General features: G+C 36.8%; 1 protein-coding gene across 2 annotated transcripts in view; it reads right to left on the bottom strand.

Moving 5' to 3' along the window:
- The window catches only part of KHDRBS3 (KH RNA binding domain containing, signal transduction associated 3), a 90154-nt gene that overhangs the window by 17963 nt on the left and 53769 nt on the right, over positions 1–18422 (bottom strand). For both annotated transcript variants that reach the window (XM_015619206.1, XM_015619207.1), the window contains exons 6-7: positions 16993–17185; positions 5075–5157 (exon numbers count right to left, since the gene is read on the bottom strand). In XM_015619206.1, the coding sequence (XP_015474692.1) occupies positions 5075–5157; positions 16993–17185 (276 nt within the window). The remainder of the gene's footprint in view (positions 1–5074; positions 5158–16992; positions 17186–18422) is intronic.

Raw genomic sequence — 18422 nt, 5'->3', positions numbered from 1 at the left:
TCTTTGAAACTTCTGAGTGTGTGAAGCAGACAGATGGGGTTTGTCTACATTCTTTTTTGCACTACAGTAACTGTGTTAGCCGTTCTCTCGATAGTAAACCTAAAAGCAGACAGTAAAGCCTCTAATGCTACCGGAGAGGTAACAAACCCAGCCCCCTTTCTCAGCAACCTTGCCACATAATCTGGATTTCAGCACCAAACGTCGTTCCCTGGCATGTTAACTCTCTGCAGCATCTGTCACTGCTATGAATGGTTGATCATAAGTACCTCTGTAGTCATCTCAATGCCATTAAGCAGATGGCAGAGCTAAATCCGAATGATGTAGTACATCTCCCTGGTGGACTTTGTTTCCATACACCACCATTATTCTACAATTCCTCAGTGATAAATCTTATGTATTCTAGAGAACATTAAACAGTGAGCTGACAGTGACAATTGATTTATTAGCATCCATTTCCCTTTGCCATATTATTGTCCTCGCAAACACTTGTGCAGATCATGTATGGAGTCACTAAGGGACCAAAAGCACTTTGGCTCAATTTGAAGCCTATTTCAGAGATTTAAAATAACTAGATTTTTTTCATGCTGAAAATGTTTAAACTACAGTTTTAAATGAAGATTCAACTAAATCCTCTTAACTCCTCCACAATACTATTAGGTGAATTTTCGTAATAAAATTGGTCTGGCATTAACACTAGGCCGTTAAAGCACCCATTATTTTCTGCAATAAATGCAAGTAAATAGTTAAAATTCTAGACAGGCTTGGGAAGTCCTTTAAGACTGAGCTAAGTTGTATAAGGATGCATACATGCTGATGACAAGTCTACATGCATCTCACATAGGCAAATATCAGCACCAGGAATCACGAGTTTGGCTTTCACAATTACAATTCATATTTTACCATAAGATCCTAAAAAGGATTTTGGCACACAACTGCACACGTGAAATACATACATATGTATATAGAAGAAATTTTATGGAGGAATTCCTGACTACATAACATTGCCCTGACTGCCTATCATGTAATCATAAAGCCTAACTGCATATTGTGGCATGAAGTGATAGGATAAGAGGATATGGCTTCAAACTAAAAGAGGAGAGATTTAGATTAGATATTAGAAAGAAATTCTTTACTGTGGGGGTGGTAAGACACTGGCAGAGGCTGCCTGGAGAATATGTGAATGCTGTGTCCCAGGAAGTGTTCCAGGCCAGGTTGGATGGAGCAACCTGGTCTCCGGGAAGTTGTTCCTGCCCATGGAAGGAATGGAACTGAATGATCCTTGAGGTCCTTTCCTACCCAAACTATTCTATGATTTTATGAAGCATTTGCTACTCTCTGATATTCAGAAATTGCAAAATATTTTTTAAATTTCAGATTGTTTTGTTTTTTTAAAATAGAAGTAAACAATCCAGTTGATTAAACATCCCAGTTTATACTGACAAAATTATCTAACAATCCCACTGCAAAAAACTATACAAGTAATTTAATCTTCTAAAAATCAATTAGGTATCTAGTAAAGCACAATACAGCTTCAAGGGATATTTTAAGTCTTTTCAGCCATAAAAAATAATTCTGTTAAAGGACATCCTGAAGCACTATTTGGGGCTTTGTTGCATGAACAGGCAGCAGAGGATAATAAAATGTTCTAAAGGAAAACAACATTTTTTTATAGGATTACAGGGCATTAAGATAGATGAGAACTGAGGAAACTCTCATGTTTCTCTGTCTGTTAGTGCTGTGGCAGGTTTTAACTCAAACTTCAGATTGCCAGGCACAAGGAAGGATACAGTCTCACACAATGTCAAATGAAATCCCATTAAACTTCTAACTGCTAACACATACCAGCTAGCAGTTAGTACACACAATGGAGTCATTTATTTACAGAATAAACAAAGTCTCAACTACCTTTAATGCACACAGAACTAAGGAGTTTCCTATTTTTCATACCTGAACATGTCACTCATCCTAATCCAACTCAGATTTGGCCATTTCTGGGACATACATTTGAAATGTCCAGAATAGAAGAGCAATAAAGGAGAGTCACACTGTGTTGTGAAAATTGAAGATTTGCTGTCATGCAACATCTTAGAGATCTCCAAAATTCCTAAAGATATTTTAGATTCTATTGCAAGTTTTTGTCTTTAAGAGAGGAATAACTAAATAAGCAAAATGTTTAAAACAAAAATGAAACTTTTAACTGTTTCCACCATATCATGCATTATACACTTAGGAGCATTAAGCCCTGTTCCTGCACTCAAATTTAGTCATATACTAAAAACTACTGCAAATAACTTAATGAGACAATTAATTTTCAGTTTACTACCTGTTTCTCTGGCTTCCTCTTTAACACACAGTATTGTTAATGTCACAGTATTTCTAGAGAAATCAGTATCAGAAGACATACTAGAAATACTTCAAGATTACTCTTTTCAATTTAGTAAAGGAAAGAATAAGTTATTTCCACATGCTGGTCACCAAATGATGCATTTTAAACACATCACTGCTCTCCATGTACAAATGCAGTTTCCTCCCATGCTTTATAAGGGCAAAAAAATCAAGAATATATAAAGCTAAACTATGAAAACAATGGACTTTTCCCTATTTTCCTCCATAGTAAGAGCATTGTAATGCACGTAAGTATGGTATCTCTCTGTGGTTAGAATATTTTGCAATATGGGCTACTACTTGATATTCACATCAAAGACAGAAATGCTGGTCTAGGTAGCTCAGATGGCTGTTTACAGTTATTACTTTTTGCTTGCCAATAGTATCCTAAAAACTTTTTCTGCCAAGCCAGAAAATATGCCAGAAAATGAGTGTTGATATCCTCTGAGAAACATGCAAGTGAATAATTTATTTTCTTTTACAACAGGGGAATAAAAGTCAAGTAATCGTTAAGAAGGTAACAAATTCGTTAAAATCTAACAATATATATTTTTTGTGAAACTACAGGTAAAATATAAAGTAAAGCAATCATTTTATGAAATATCTCCTAAGCACATGCACATGTATCTAAGAATGTTATAAATATTCTTATATATTAATCATTTGCAAGAGCAATTTCATTCCTTGGGAGAATTACTTTTTTTTCTAATTTTAGTTCAAAGGAGAAAAATCTCAGTAAAAACCTTCTTAATGCCAAAAAAAAATCAAAGTAATGTTTAATTTTGGCTCAGGCAAATGACTTTGTAATGAAGTCCAAATGTTTGTGTGCAATAAACACATTTACCAACAGTACAAGCAGAAAGGCAGAACAGAACTGCCAACAAAAAAGTTGAGGAGTACTTTGGCAATTATCTTTTGGGAAAAAAAAAATCCATTACCAGCAACTGTTCTTGAAATGTAACACTCTATAGAGTCTCATATTTTGAAGGTTCTACACTACAGATTTCTTAAATCATATTTTTATCAAGTTGGAGTCTGCAGGAGCCAAGTATGAGGCACAAAGGTAATTTCATTATTTTAGTTCTCAACAATAATGACACTTGAACTTTCCACTATGCTTTTTCACAATGACTAAGTTGTTGAGCACAGAAAAATATTCATTTACACAATGAAACTGAAGCTGTGTGTAACAATGCTACAGCAGAGCAGATGCCAGGTGTAAACAGTTTTGTTCTCAACTTTGCTGTAAACAGATCTGCACTATTTCAGATAAAGCTGCATTGTAAAACTTACATATACTTGGCAGAAGGTAGAACAAATCTGTCTCAAATACACTCTTCAGTTTAATTCACCACAAGGGATTTATTAACCTTTAGGAACCTCAGTAACCCTACCTCAGAGGCAGGTCATAACTTTATCATAAAATTCTGGGACATTTTTAAAGACATTAAAACACCTACTATTGACCAAATTATGAATGCTTGGTCTGAGAGAAAAAGAATGAAAATAAATTACAACTCAGTAAAAGGTGGACAGAAGTTCTGTTTCCAGACAGGCACACTGGAAATACCCAGAAGTGGAGATGATCATCCAAGCTGCTACATTTGTAATGGGATTTTTGCCATGAAGTTCAAATCACATAAAGGAAGTACTTTGTACTTCACAGCATGTTTCCCATTGTTGAGTCAGATTGTTACCCATAGAGTTGCCAAATATTGTCTGACTCCTTTGAAGAAAGCAAAACAGAAAGCAAAATTTTAAAAAAATAAAAAGTGCTTAAAAAAACCTGCTGAAAATGAAGTGGGAGAAGATAAACAAATGGCAAGAGATTCAAATATACAAGGAGTTCCACATACGGTTAAAACAAACTGGCAGGTGTATTTTTCCTACAGGCAAATGTTGAAATGGGCAATGGGGCAGCCCCACTGGCTCACTCAGCCTTAGGCCATGGGAAACTTCTTGTTAGGTTGTGGTGAGCAGAATGGTATCACAGGAATTGTTATGTAGATAAAGTTATTTCACATATGGTTATGGTTCTAGAATGTTCTCAGTTCTCCCTCTGATTGGCTGCTGTTTGCTGTATTATTTTGCATATTCTTAATCCCAGTTCGTGATTGGTTCTCTGCCCTCAGATGTCCCATATATATTGTTGTGTCTACCCAACCTCCTGGTGCCCCATATGTGGTGCAGCTTCACTCATCTGTTGTTCTACTGTTATTGAAAGTTATTTTCCAAGAGTCTCAATCATTCCTATCCCAATTATTTTTGCCACTCACCCCTGACCAATCTGGTCCCAGGGTTGCACAACAGTCAAATACAGGTAAAATACTAAAATATAACTTTGTGAAAGTAGTAAGAAAATTTCATCAATTGTGTTTCAGAAAATTTAATACCTTCTGTAAAGTCGTCTTTTTTCTCCTCTCCCCTCCTTACCCAATCCTCCCTCCCACAATGAATCCGAAAATTTCCCTGAATTTCCTGAACCTTTGAAAATTTAGATTTAGGATTTGGCATCACTAAAACTGTTACAAGTTGTCAGTTCTGTTTCTTTTCAGCCACTGTGAAATTTATACTTATGCAATAGTAAAAACATAAAATTTTTGCTGCTAAAGATGGAATTGAAAAATACTAAGTAAAACTAACTGTTCAACCACAGAATTTTTCAAACATAGTTGATTTGGAGGCTTACCTTTGGGCTTGAGTGCTATAGCTGTTATCATAGGAATCATAGCTTTGTTCATCATAAGCACCTCCATAGCCATCATCATACTCCTGAAATGATGCAAAAGATGTAAATATTAACTTTAATCACACTCCAGAAACAGAGCAGTAACCTAATTCTTCTCAGTGTGAAAGACAACACTCTCCTGAAATGTATGTATATATGTACACCATGAAGTGGCAAAATCTTAATATTGAGACTACTTCTATCAATAAATCTTAGACCATGATTTCTTTAAAGGTATTTTAAGTTATTGGCAATGTGCTTTGAGATATCTTGTTTTTTAGTTAACACTGGCTTGTGCAGATGACAGTACAAACATATCATGCCTCCATGTTCTTGACTTTGAGTGAGCTACTGATCTTCAAGAAAGCTCTGGGAAGCATCTCAGGAATCAAAACATCTGAATAAATATTGTACAGTTGACTCAGGTACCTGACTTATTTCTGGTTAATAAATTCAATATTCTGCGTAACTTTGAATAGGAAAGAACTTTCCTGGAGATAAGACTAGCAGGAATGATAGTTTTACCACTCTGAATTGCCCTCTGAATACTCTTCAACTTGTTGGAGTTCAGCACCGAACAAGAAATTAGAAGTAAGGATTTCTTACTTGTCTCCACATATTCACACTATTTAAGTACACATGATAACAATCTTCCCAAAACAGTGCTGTATTTCAGCACCAATTTGAACAAACTACTAACCCCAGCTATGTAAAAGTTTAGGATAAAAACAAGTGACAGTGATTATGTGTTTTCAAAGAGAAGGATGGGCTAGAGAAACCTGAAGAACTGTACCAAATTTACTGTTTTGCCCAACAATACACCTAACTGCTCTAAACACAGGAAAAGCAGAAATGGCACATCCATTGCATTGATTCCTAGGAAATCCTAATATCTAAATCCTGTCTAAATATGCCAAAGACCTCAATGATGGGTATTTAGGAGTATGTTGCCAGATAAGAATGACCTAAAGAAAAGATACTTTGAAGACTAGGGGATCATCTTGCATATAGGTATGAGTGTATATATATCTAAATAAGTAAAAATGGTGTTTTCTGAATAAGTGTGTATCCAGCCCTGACAATTAAAGGATAAAGCCTCATGAAAGAGCCAACATTTTCATGAAAAAGAGCACTTAAGAATCTTGCAGCAGAGACAGAAAACAAAACTAACAAATAGAATCAATTTAGATAGGAATGACAAATGATGGATTGTCTAACTCTAGTAGAAAACATCTCCAGTGATGGGACTCTGACAGCTTTCTATAGCAGAAGCCAGTAACATCCTCAAAATAATTGATGGAAAACCTAATTTCTTATGAGTTTGTAGCAAGTTTTCCAGTCATTTGAAATTGCTTCTATGGAAAACAGGCAACCTGCCTATCAACAGAGCTTCACCACTGTTAGTTAGATCAGTGCACATGACTGTTTCCCAGCAGTGATTAGGAGAAGGAGGACTGTGAACATTTGCCAGCACAGTTGAGTGAGTTTATTTATTGATTTAGAAGAAGAAACTAGGATTCTTTCAACTGTCAGTTGCATGGAAATCCATGAATAAATAGTCACTCTTAGAAGGAATTTTATTTTCTCTTTCAGTAATACACTGCCTTGAAACTAAAAGTTAAAACAGACTTTCAGGATTTTTTTTCTGTCCATCAGATATGGGTTTTCCCTGATAAGGCACAGACTAAACCCCCAACCCCAATGCCTCCTGGCAGTTATTCCAATCAGGCATTTTATTCCTTATTGATGCAATACACAGACACATTTGTTAACAATACAGACCCTGACCAACAGCAGAAGCTGCCTGAGCCAATTTCTTTGCTCTGTTCCAGAAAATTTACATGACATTTGGTCTCCTCTCATAGACTCTCACAACTGTGAACCAGCCATCCCTGAGAGAGGCTTTCAAACTTCAAACTGGGCACATCCAGCAGCGGCAACAAACGAAAGCAGAGGACTGAAATTAACTTTTTAATATGTTAGACAAGCTTTGCCCCTAAGGAATCATTAGAGACCTCTTGAGCAATCAGTCCTCTCGTTCACATTTATATTAACTAGTTCACTGAAAAAATGGATCATGAAAGAAAGATGGTAAGAGATAACTTTGAAGTTATGGGTTTCTATGACTTCTTGAAAACAGAGGAACAAAATAAATTTGAAATGAGAAGATCCTTCATAAGATGTTCAGCAGAACAAAAGCAAAATCTGGGGGAGGTTTATTCTGTGTCAGACTGAACTACTTATTTTATTAGCACTTGTCTTCCAGAGAATTTCTGCCCAAGATTCATTACTGTTCACCACTTCATGTGTTAGTAAGTTGACAACTGCTGAAATTAAGCCCTGCATTATGATATTGTTGATGGTGGCTCTTAGAAGGCTTTCATGGAAAGATATCTGGTTAGTAGTTTATATGTGGGATTTCTGTCAGAATTAAAATTGTCAACCTGTGCCTTTTGAGATAACTATAATCTGCTTAAACAGATCAATTATCTTTTATTGATGTATTTCACAGAATCACAGAATGGTCTGGGTTAGAAGGGACCTTAATGACCATCTTGTTCCATCCCCTGTCATGGACAGGGACACCTTCCATATGTCCAGAATAGACCAGGTTGCTCAGAATCCCATCCAACCTGGCCATGAACACTTCCAGGGATGGGGCTGCCACAGCTTCTCTGGGCAGTCTGTGCCAGAGCCTCACCATACTCACAGGAAAGAATTTTTCCCTAATATTTAGCTATAAGCCTCAAAGTTTACAGTAAAAACAACATAAATATTTGCAACATGCTCCAAAAATAAAATGGGTTTGGTCTCAATAGCTTGTTCTGTTAAGAAATAAGAGATTCAAATTCCAAAATATATGTTGGCTCTGCACGATTCCTTTGAAGTAGCAATTAGGCAGAAGCAGCTGAAGTATGTTTCTGAGCTTTCCCTGAACTAGGTCTGACAGTATTTGCTCTTAGTCATGCAGTATTTGAAAACTTTCTCTTTCAGGAGGTTACAAATAAGGTCAGCCAAGACAGATTTTTTTTACATTTTAAATGAAATCTACGCTACTTGACTATTTTCTTTCTGAATCAGGCCTCTAGTGGCTTCAGTGAATGTTTTCTTTATTTAGTATTTAGGTGAAATATCCTTGACCATCTGGCATGTTCAGTGCTATAAAATGCCATGCTAACTGAAATGAAAATAACTAAAATGGACAGAACTGAACTTAAAGGCACAGAAAGTCGGTACTAAAGTACACCTTTGTACTAAGTACATTCTACTAAGCCCAAGCATCTCTATACAGATTTCTTTCTAGGCAATAACAAAAGAATCACACCTTCATAAGAACCTTCTCGTTACATTTTTCCTGCTGATTTTTGGGCATCTTTGGTACTTACAAAAGCATTCACTTTTATATTTAAAGTCATTATTCTTCTTCATATAGATGACAGTGTCTCTATTTCTTCCACCTACTAAATGTAATACAATGGACTTCCCTCTCTATTCACACTACATATTCATCTCCCTCTTCAAAACCCAAAAGCCCACACCAGATCATGTCTTCATTCCATGAACAGAAGCCTCTTCTTTATTATTCTACTTTTCAGGATAACCTAGAAAACTTAACTCTTATCAGATTAGTCTGATCAAAAGGCAGCAAGAGTGCCGGACAGTCTGTGCTTACAACAGAAATGCAGGGAAAAAAGAGCTAAAAACGCTGAAGTCCTTTTAAACTACAGGTATTTATCCCCCAACATTTAAAGTATCCACCAGGAAGGTATCAAGAGCAACTGTCCTGACTCCAGGCTTAAGGATCTTCCCCCCAAGTAACAGAAAAGTTGGAGTTACAACACATATCATCCAAAAAGAATATGAAATTACTCTGTAAAATCTTTATTCATGAAGTCCTTTATTAAGCCAACGTATAAGTGTTTCTACTTAAAGAGAGCTTCTGCTTGCAGTGGTCTAAATGATGGTGCCCACAGGTGAAATAAATCCAAAGAACAGCAGTGGTAGCTGTAATTGCTCCATGTGAAGTACAGACATTTTTCATTAAAAGAATCAAAGACAATGTGTAAATATGCACCATGCCAATATATTAAGTTACTATCATGGGTCAAAAAATGATAAAAACAACCTTTGCCAAAACCTCTGCACTCCCCAAAACATTATAAATCATACTAAGCCTTGCTCATCAGTGCTTTTTAATTACAACAGTACTCTGAACAAACTCTTGCATGTGAAGAAAAGGAAATGGTGGTTTTAAATTGTAATCTGCTGGCAGTGACAGTGACAGACTACTGTTTGGACCCTCTCTAAGGAAAATGAACAATGTTTCAAAGAACAAGACAGAAACAGGGAGAAAGAAGAAGGTAAAAGTGGCCTTTAACAAAAAGACCATTTGCAGAACTGGGAAAAAAGATCCTGTAATCAACAAGAAATCAATTTTCCAGCTGTTCCCATCTAAGGAAATCCATCCAAGGGAAAAAAAATAAGGCCGTTACCACAACAGCTGAAATGTTTTATTTTTACACTCTTTCTTTTCCTCATCATTCTCCTGAATTAATACTTAGACCACTACTTTATCCCAGAACACTGGATGAACATATACCTTTTAGATAAAAACTATCAAATAAAAAAACCAAAAAAGTTTGTGCAGAAATGAACTTGAAGGAGAAAACACAAAACAACATAACTGCATTGCAATGAACTTCTTTTGGCAAATTAGAACTGTAAAGGGAAGGAAGAGCCTTTTGTTACACGGCAATAACATCCCCCCTCATTTAATCAACAGGGAATATGGGGTAATCAAAACAAATATGGGTAGCTACAATCATCTTAACTCTGAGTGCCCACATCAAGGATATTAGCAGCAAACATGCAGAGACTGTAAGCTCTTATTTTGGAGATTTTCATCTGTTTTCATCCAGAAGGAGCTGAGTGCATATCCAACCAGAACAAATAAGGTTTTCCTAGAATGAGAGATGCAGGAGTGGATTGTTTTTCATGCACCTCCAGAAGTCCCTGAGGAGTTGCTAATGAATATAGACAGCAACGTTTAAACCAAATTACTATCAGACCAAAACAAGTCTGATTTTCTATACACAACAGCAGGGAGCAGTGTCAGAATCAGGAGGATTCATTCAATAATACCAAGTTTCAGATAAACAGCTTAACCTAAAAGACTTGGAAAAGAATTTTATAGGAACTTAATAGGTGAACATTGAGTTAGGCAAGAGGAAAAGCTTGAGCCTTTCCTCCAAAACACTCCACTTTTTCCACAGCCAAACTCACCCCAGTTCCTGGGAAAACTGAAACATTTTGCATTCTCTATCTCACCCTGAAAACTCCAGAGAAGATAAAACATTTAAAATTACACAAAACAACTAATTGGAGGGTTTAAAATACAAAATCTTTTTTTTTTCTCCCTACATTTATTTTGTCTTCCTATTTATTTACTATGAAAAAGAACATAATATTGGAAAGAAAAAGCCAAGACAATGTTTTCATGTTATGAATTTGCTTTCTAAAAGTCTAACACAAATTCCCCCTGAATTTAAGAACAGTGGTGGAACTTCTAAAAAGCCAGAACAAAAAACTGAACAAACTGCTGAAAAAAAGGTGCAATACCTAAATGGAAATTACAACATTATCCACAGAGGGCTACAGGGACAGCATGGACAAAAGATAATTTCTCTAATTCTTAGAAACTGAAGCTAATACAAGCCCTTTTCCAGGAACCCAAACAAAAAGCTTCACATGCAAAACAACTAAGCAAATAAACTCACTGATTTAAAATGCTGCATGTCATTAGGAAGCTATCAACATTCACAAGACCAAGATAAATTAAACCATGGTGTAGATCTTGCTAATTGACACTGAAATGATACTTGAACTCCATTCAAGAATTTAAATTATTTTCAAAGTCTTATGTCATCTGGACTAGCCCTTACTTTCACTAATATTTTGCTACCTCAACTTCAATAAGTCTTTAATCGTAAATAAAAAAAAATTGGGGTTTTTTATATGGTAAACAGATTTTTTTTTTCCCCAACAGATCTTACCTTTTTCAACCCCAAACAGCAAGTGAATGTTAATAAGAAAACTCTGCTTTAAAAACAGTACACCATGCAAAATCAGCAGTGTATTAATAGCTCCCAGAAATTGCTTCCACATTAATCCTAATTTTCAGTTTTTCAAAATCTAAATTAATTATGATCTCAACATGGAGACAGGGAATTCAAGCTTAAGGCTGGAGATTAAAACAGAATTTGCACTGGCTTTCTAAGGAAGTGAACTAAATAACAGGCTCTAGGTCTTCAATGAATGGGCTCTTCCCTGTAAGTAGTAAGACTGCAATCATTCTTTTCTCTAATGTGTATGTATATTTGTATTTTGTAATAATCACTGGATTACAAAATTAATTTCTTAGCCATCCAGACAAATACTTATTTGTGAATCAACTTTAAGGCTTACCAAACTTGTAGGATTTCCTGCAAAATGAAAAGGACAAAAAGCACTGTATATGCTGGGACAGTATCCTGGTAGTCAGAACATCATCTCCAGAGAAAACCAGGGAATATGAATACCTGTAACAGGAATTTGAACCACAGGCCTTCCACTACCAGAAAAATACTGAGATTTCACTTACAAAGAGAGACAGAGCAACGCACCATCATCTCATTAATTTTGGCGAGATCTTGTTAGACAGCAGGTTATGGTAGTGTTTTGGATCTTCCCCATTTCTCATGGGAAACAGGACAAGCATAGTCTCATAGTATTGTAATATTTGTAATACACATGTACTTTGAAGTACACACAGTGCTAATTACAGTCTCACAATACAGACTTAGTGTGAGAACTACGATCTTGTGTCTGAAGTCTGCTTTGTTCATCAGTTAAAACAATGCATGTCTGGAAATATCCACAAATGAATGCTTCATAAACTATAAAGCTTAAAAACATGCCTAACCTTCATGGTTTTGCAGAAAGAAGAAATAACTAAATGTACATTTTAAGTAGGTTTTGAAGTTTGTTGTTACCAGTAACTTTTTTGCATGTGACTGTTCCTTACATCCTTTTGAGAGACCTGTATCTGTATCCAAATTGAAATAATCTTGAAATCTAATTGGAAATAATTCACAGTGCTCTTTTTCAGGTTACAATTTACTTAACATTAGAAGTAATGTTATACTTAAATACCAATATCTTATTGGTAGACATTCCATCTTAGTTCCACTTCTTAATACACAAAGCAATGTCACTGAAGCATTAGCTGCCAGAAATTATCCATGTGGTCACGTCCATCACTTAACCCTTGTCTTAACACCAGAAGATATAAATAAAATTAGCCAAAACCAGAAATAAAGCTCTGACACAAATCTTCCCCAGAACAGGGAGGAATATTTAGATCTACCTTCCAAAGTAGTGTTAAAATAAGCCTTAACCACAACATGCTAGACTAAAAAGTTATTATTTAGTGCAGACATTCCACACTGCCAGAGCAACAGGTTTTAAATCTATGTTTAAAGTTCTTAATGCCTAAAAATCTGATTATGAACTCAGATAAAATTCACTTTGCATTTAACACAATTAAGCAGCCAAAACAGGACTTAACATCACAAATATATTCATGCAACATAGAGAAGTGAAAGACCAACAGAATATTTGCAAAATATTTGCCTTTGTAAAATGAAAACAGCATCAAATGAAAATCTACTCTTAAAAAGCTTTAGTCCCACTGCTGTGTTGCTAATTTGGAAAAAAGCCTCTGAGGTTGGAAGCTGCTAAGATGACAGCAGGAAGAGGCCAAGAGCAGCAAATGTTGAGTCAGGAACTGAGACTGAACAGTTCTGTTTTAACCTATGTTTGACTCAACATTTGCTAAGGAATTGACCTTACAATGTTACTAATTTCCTGCTTATTGGAAAATTGTGGAAAAGCTTGAATTTTTCAGCTAGTAGTTAGATACAGTTTCTATTTCTTAGTAAAATAAGTTGTCAGCTTAAAAATCCATGAAAAGTATTTTTTATCTATTACACAGTGTAGTTCAATGAGTAAAGAAAAATTCACAATTAATGAAGAGAAAAATGTTCCTGAAACCATCTGTAAGTGCTTTAACAAATGTAGCATCCACCTCACCCAACTACTACAAAAATAATCCTGGCCATGCTTCACACGTCACATGGTTTCTCCTGACCTGAGGAGTTGAGGAAAAGAAAAATTAGAGTCCTCTTAGTCTTCAGAGAAAGTTTATCACAGCAACCAGAGCAGTGAGGTCAGAGCAGCGATTATAAAGCTGGCTGACCATAGAGGCCAGAATTTTTCCTATCTAAGCTGATGCTACAGCTATTAAAGAGTCAGTCTTCAGAGAAAATGATAAGGAACTGTTATTTAGTGGCTTCAAGAGCTTCATCATGGTACGAACAGTGTGGTGGGGTCTCAGGAGGAGTAAGTTCTGCAGCTGAGACTCATACATAAATGAGACTGGCAACAGTGGAGTGGGACAACTATTTATACTGAACTGGAAAGATGCTCAAATATTGCTGCAAGTCCAGTGTATTGTGTGACTTCTGCAGAGAAAGCCAAAGCATTCAGAGGCCACCAATACAAAGACCCCAGAATGCTGACAGAAGACCCAGGCAGCTCACTGAGTAGAGCTTTCTGTAATGGGCAAGGTTCTGGAACACTTCCCTGTGGGCTCTAAACAAAGGACAGCAATGTTCACACAGTCTTCTTGATCTTGAGCCCACATTAAAATGCATCTCAAATTAACAACTTCTTGCTGTTATATTTTTCCCATGTGAAATACTGCCTCCAGAAGTAACCCTTCCAATTTTTCAGTATGAAATAGGCATTCCCTTCCCATTTTGATGATAACTTTCAAAAATAACCCAGCTCCTTAATCAAGAAGAGGAAGGAGAGATACCAGAATAAGCAGGAGGCAGAACTGAGTTAGTCATAGATGTTAAAAATTCATTGATTTCAAGAACTACACAGAGTTAGCAAAGGGAGTGAAGGAAAAGGGAAGCTGTTTGTAATTCATTGTCTGCAACAAGGTAGATTTAATAGCACTCAACAGAGGAAATAGGCAAGAACTTTACATATTGAAAATCCTAAATCACCTTTGAGATATTCACAGTTACAGGAGTGAGTAGTTCAAAGCTTCCATTCACACACAGTTTGCTTCCTCCTGGACTTGCACAGTGTTTCACATTAGTTTAACGAGTACAAAGCAAAAACTAGTAAGCCTAAGGGAATGAAAAGCTTCATGAATCCTCAGGACTTTCCAATCCTCAGTGGAAAGTCTTATTGTGGTGGGTTGACCCTGACTGGACACCAGGTGCCCACCAAAGCCACTCTGTCACTCCCCTCCTCAGGTGGACAGGGGAGAGAAACCATAACAAAAGTCTCACGGCTTAAGAGCAGAGAGAGATCACTCACCAGTTACTGTCCCAGGCAAAGCAAGCCCAGCTGGGGGGAATTAGCATATTACCAGTGAAATCAGAGTAAGATGATGAGAAATAAAAACTCAATTTAGCAACACCTTCCCCTGCACTCTACAACATAGGGGGATTGGAATGAGGCTGTGTGAGTTCCCCACACCTTGTCTCCGCTTGCTCCTCCTCAGGGACAGGACACCTCCCACTCTTCAGCTGCTCCAGCATCAGATCCCTCCCAGAGGTAGAGTCAGACACTAACTCCTCCAATATGAGCCCTTCCCTTGAGCTGCAGTTCTCCATGAACTGCTCCAGTGTAGGCCCCTTCCATGGGGTGAATCTCTTTAGGAACAGACTGCTTCTGACTGGGTTTTTCCTTCTCTTTCTTAGATATGTTACCCCAGAGGCAGTACTGCCATTGCTGCTGGGCTTTGGCTTGGCCAGCAGCAGGACCACCTTGGAGCTGGCTGGCACAGGCTCCGCCGGACATGGGGGAAGCTTCCAGAAGCATCTCACAGAAGCCACCCCTGCACCCCTCTGTTACCAAAACCTGGCCACAAAAACCCAATATACTTCTAATGGTTTCTCTGTAAGCTCTCTGGATATCTCAGTCTCCAAAGCTTTAATGGTGTTTAAAATAACTTACGGAACCCCCCAGTCTTTCTGATGTTCTCATTGTACAGACACTCCTCATTCAACAAGACCTTACTCTGTCCAGACTGGCAAACTAATGTCTTAGTATTAGATATTACTAAAAAGGATTTAGTAAAGAAGGGGCAGAAATACTACTACTGACTCCTACCATGCTCCCTTAACCTGTAGAAGACATAGTTAAGGCACTTAGATAATGTACTGTAGATGGACAGATTAAAAAAATACCAAGCATCAAATTTAACACTGAACATGCAATACACCAGCAGCTTACATCCCTGCTGAATTTCTTCTAAAGAAAAAATAGACCACCTAGCACTGCTTTATCAACTACAGCTTTAACTATCAAACTGTATCTATCCCAGCTAAGGTATCTTTTTCAGAAAATAAGTGATCTAGTTCAAAAAAAATAATTTTTTAGAAGTTATTTCGCACAGCACTATTTTTCTGTACAGTGCTCTTTTCTAATTATTCTCCCAAAAGTGAAGCATACTTCAGGATACTGAGGCAAACAGCTGTTACTTCCCCACCACTTCTATAGACACAGGCTATAAGTAATAGATTATATATAAATATGAAGTTATTCAAGGATGTTTATATTCTACCACCTCTCTGTGTTTTAGAATGTATGTCCTGGAAACAGGCTGTTCACTGAGGAGTGATTCTTTTGAAAGCATTGTGTTTGAACCACTTATTTGCAGTACCCACTCTGACTAGTCAAGTATAGCCAGGGGAAATTTAGACACATTGCTTAAGTATTCTTCCTCAAAATTAATGAACTGCATTACCTTATTCTGAATTGTTCAGTTGTATAAATGTTTACATTAACAACATTAAACCTCTTCTCTAATAAAGCTACAAGTTTTATATAGAAAACTCTGTTTCTACCAAAAGGAAAAAAAACCTGGTGTTTGATTTAGATGGTTTTGGTGAGGATTTTTGGAAGAATGGAGGCAAATAAAGGTTTAGAGAAAAGTAAAAAAAATATCTAAATAGCAAAACCATCTTCAGGAATGCAGAATCTCCTTTCCTGCTAGTCTAAACAACAAAGTCCAGACACCCTTAGCTGTAAAAAGGGTACACTAAAACATTTAGTTATGTAAAAAAGCATTAAAAGCATTGCCCTTGAAGGTATTATTTTTCTCTAAGACTAAATTCATTTTTATCACTATTGTTTTGATTTAATGATCTCTTTTCTGTATCTTACTGCTCTGTAAGTTCAATTTAAGCTTTCCTTACTTCAAAACTGCATAATTTTGTCATATATAACCTAAAAAGTATTTTGATATGATTTTAATACTTAATACAATAAAATCAAGATGGATATGTATGGCTTACTGAGATAAACTGTGCACTGTTAAAATTTTAGGATTAGTTCTGAAGCTTTCATAAAAATATTTTACTTGTCCAATCATTAATCAACTACATGACCACAAAGATAGGCTTAGGAAGATTAGAATATTGTTCTGTTTTAGTTGAGAATTAAAAGCCTGCAACATTGTGATTTCTCATATTTTTTGGAAAGCAAAAACCTAATATTGAACATTTAAGAGGTACATAACTATTTTGCCAAATGCACTGTAAATGTGTTTATGGTGCTGTATACATATAACCTGATTTTTAAAAATAATTAAATAGTTCAAGTCTGAAACGGTAAAAGAGATGACCACATTTGTCAGAGATGTTGGGTGTAGGACTTAATTAGGGGCTAATTACAGGGACTGTACAGAGTCCTGAAGGGATCTGACCTCTCCAGAATGACACATGCTCCATGCACAGCACATCCACAGCTCCACTTACATATTCCCCGTAGGTCTCCTGTGCCGGGGGCGGCGGCAGGGGCCGGTACCCTGCCGGGGGAGGAACTCCTCGTGCTCTGGGTGCCAGAAGTCCCCGGCTCCGACTGACTGGTCCTCTGCTGGGAGGGACTCCCCTGGGAGCTGGTGCCCCTCTGGGCACTCCTGCTGGTGGTGGAGGCACTCCCCCACGGCCCCTGCGAACACACAGATCACTCACCATTAAACACTATACCCAGGGCTCCCCTTCCAACACATCCCTCCCCCACATCATGACAGGTCTGCTTTGCTACAGCCAGAAAAAGATTTAGAGTTTGTCATTTCTCTGTAGGCTTTAATCCGATCACACGCGTTATGCAAAAAATGCTGGAAGATACAAACTGGACATGGGATTCAGTGATGTACCTTGTCCTGGCTTGAGTCATTCTCACACTCACAGACACACCCAAAACAATCTGCTGGAATCAGTCAACTTCACTGGAATTTGACTTCTAGTATGTGAAATCACAAGCACAGAATAATAACAGCTTCATTTGAAGGTGTCAGCCCATATCATACTCAAACCCTGCACAAAGGAATCAGTTGCCACTCCCTTCTGATCCTGTGAAAGCTTCTGAACACAACCTAAAAATCCCACTGGGTGTGAGATACTGAGTGGGTCACAAAAATACATTTTCTTCTGCTTCTGAAGAGATGTCCATCTGTTTCAGGAAACCCAAGCATAATAAAACGTGCAGGGTGATTATAGGATATAACCTGATGTCCTACATGTATTTAAGAACACTAAATAACAGTATATTTGGTCTAGAAATTCTGAAAGCATGCTAGGCACTAACTTGCAACCTATTACTTTAGACAGTTAACATATGGATGAAAAATATGAGACATCAGTTGAACCAGTTTTCAAAAAACATTTGATCCATTTAGAAGTGGCTTTTTCTTCTGACTCCCTGTAGTAAAGGGAGAGACCTTTAGAGGTACAGTAATCTGTGAGAAATTTGTGTCATTTACTCTCTCTTAAAGAGGACATCTAAAACATTGCTAATAGACATCTTTTTATGGATATAATTTCAACCCATGAACTATAATTGAGTCTGAATGACTGCTGTTGGCAATAGAATTGTTCCAAAGAAGCCAGACCCTTATCATGTACTCTAACAGATACATAGAAGGAAACAAAGCACAAGCTCTGCTTTATCTTTCTACCTACCAAGGCATTATCTAATTAATCTCAAGAACAATAATTGACTAAAAATGACCTCATTTCAGTAGAAATTTTCCAACTTGAACAGTATTACAAAGATCCAGATTTGGCCTTAGGATTTCCTATCCCATTTCATACATGTCGTATAATTTCACATCAATAAACAAATCAGAAAACAAAAAAAAAAGACAATCCTTTTACTACAAATAAGTAGCATTTTAAAAACTGCA

Source organism: Parus major, chromosome 2 (assembly GCF_001522545.3).
Source record: "Parus major isolate Abel chromosome 2, Parus_major1.1, whole genome shotgun sequence".
NCBI lineage: Eukaryota > Metazoa > Chordata > Aves > Passeriformes > Paridae > Parus > Parus major.
This window is presented reverse-complemented; position numbering and strand designations above follow the sequence as displayed.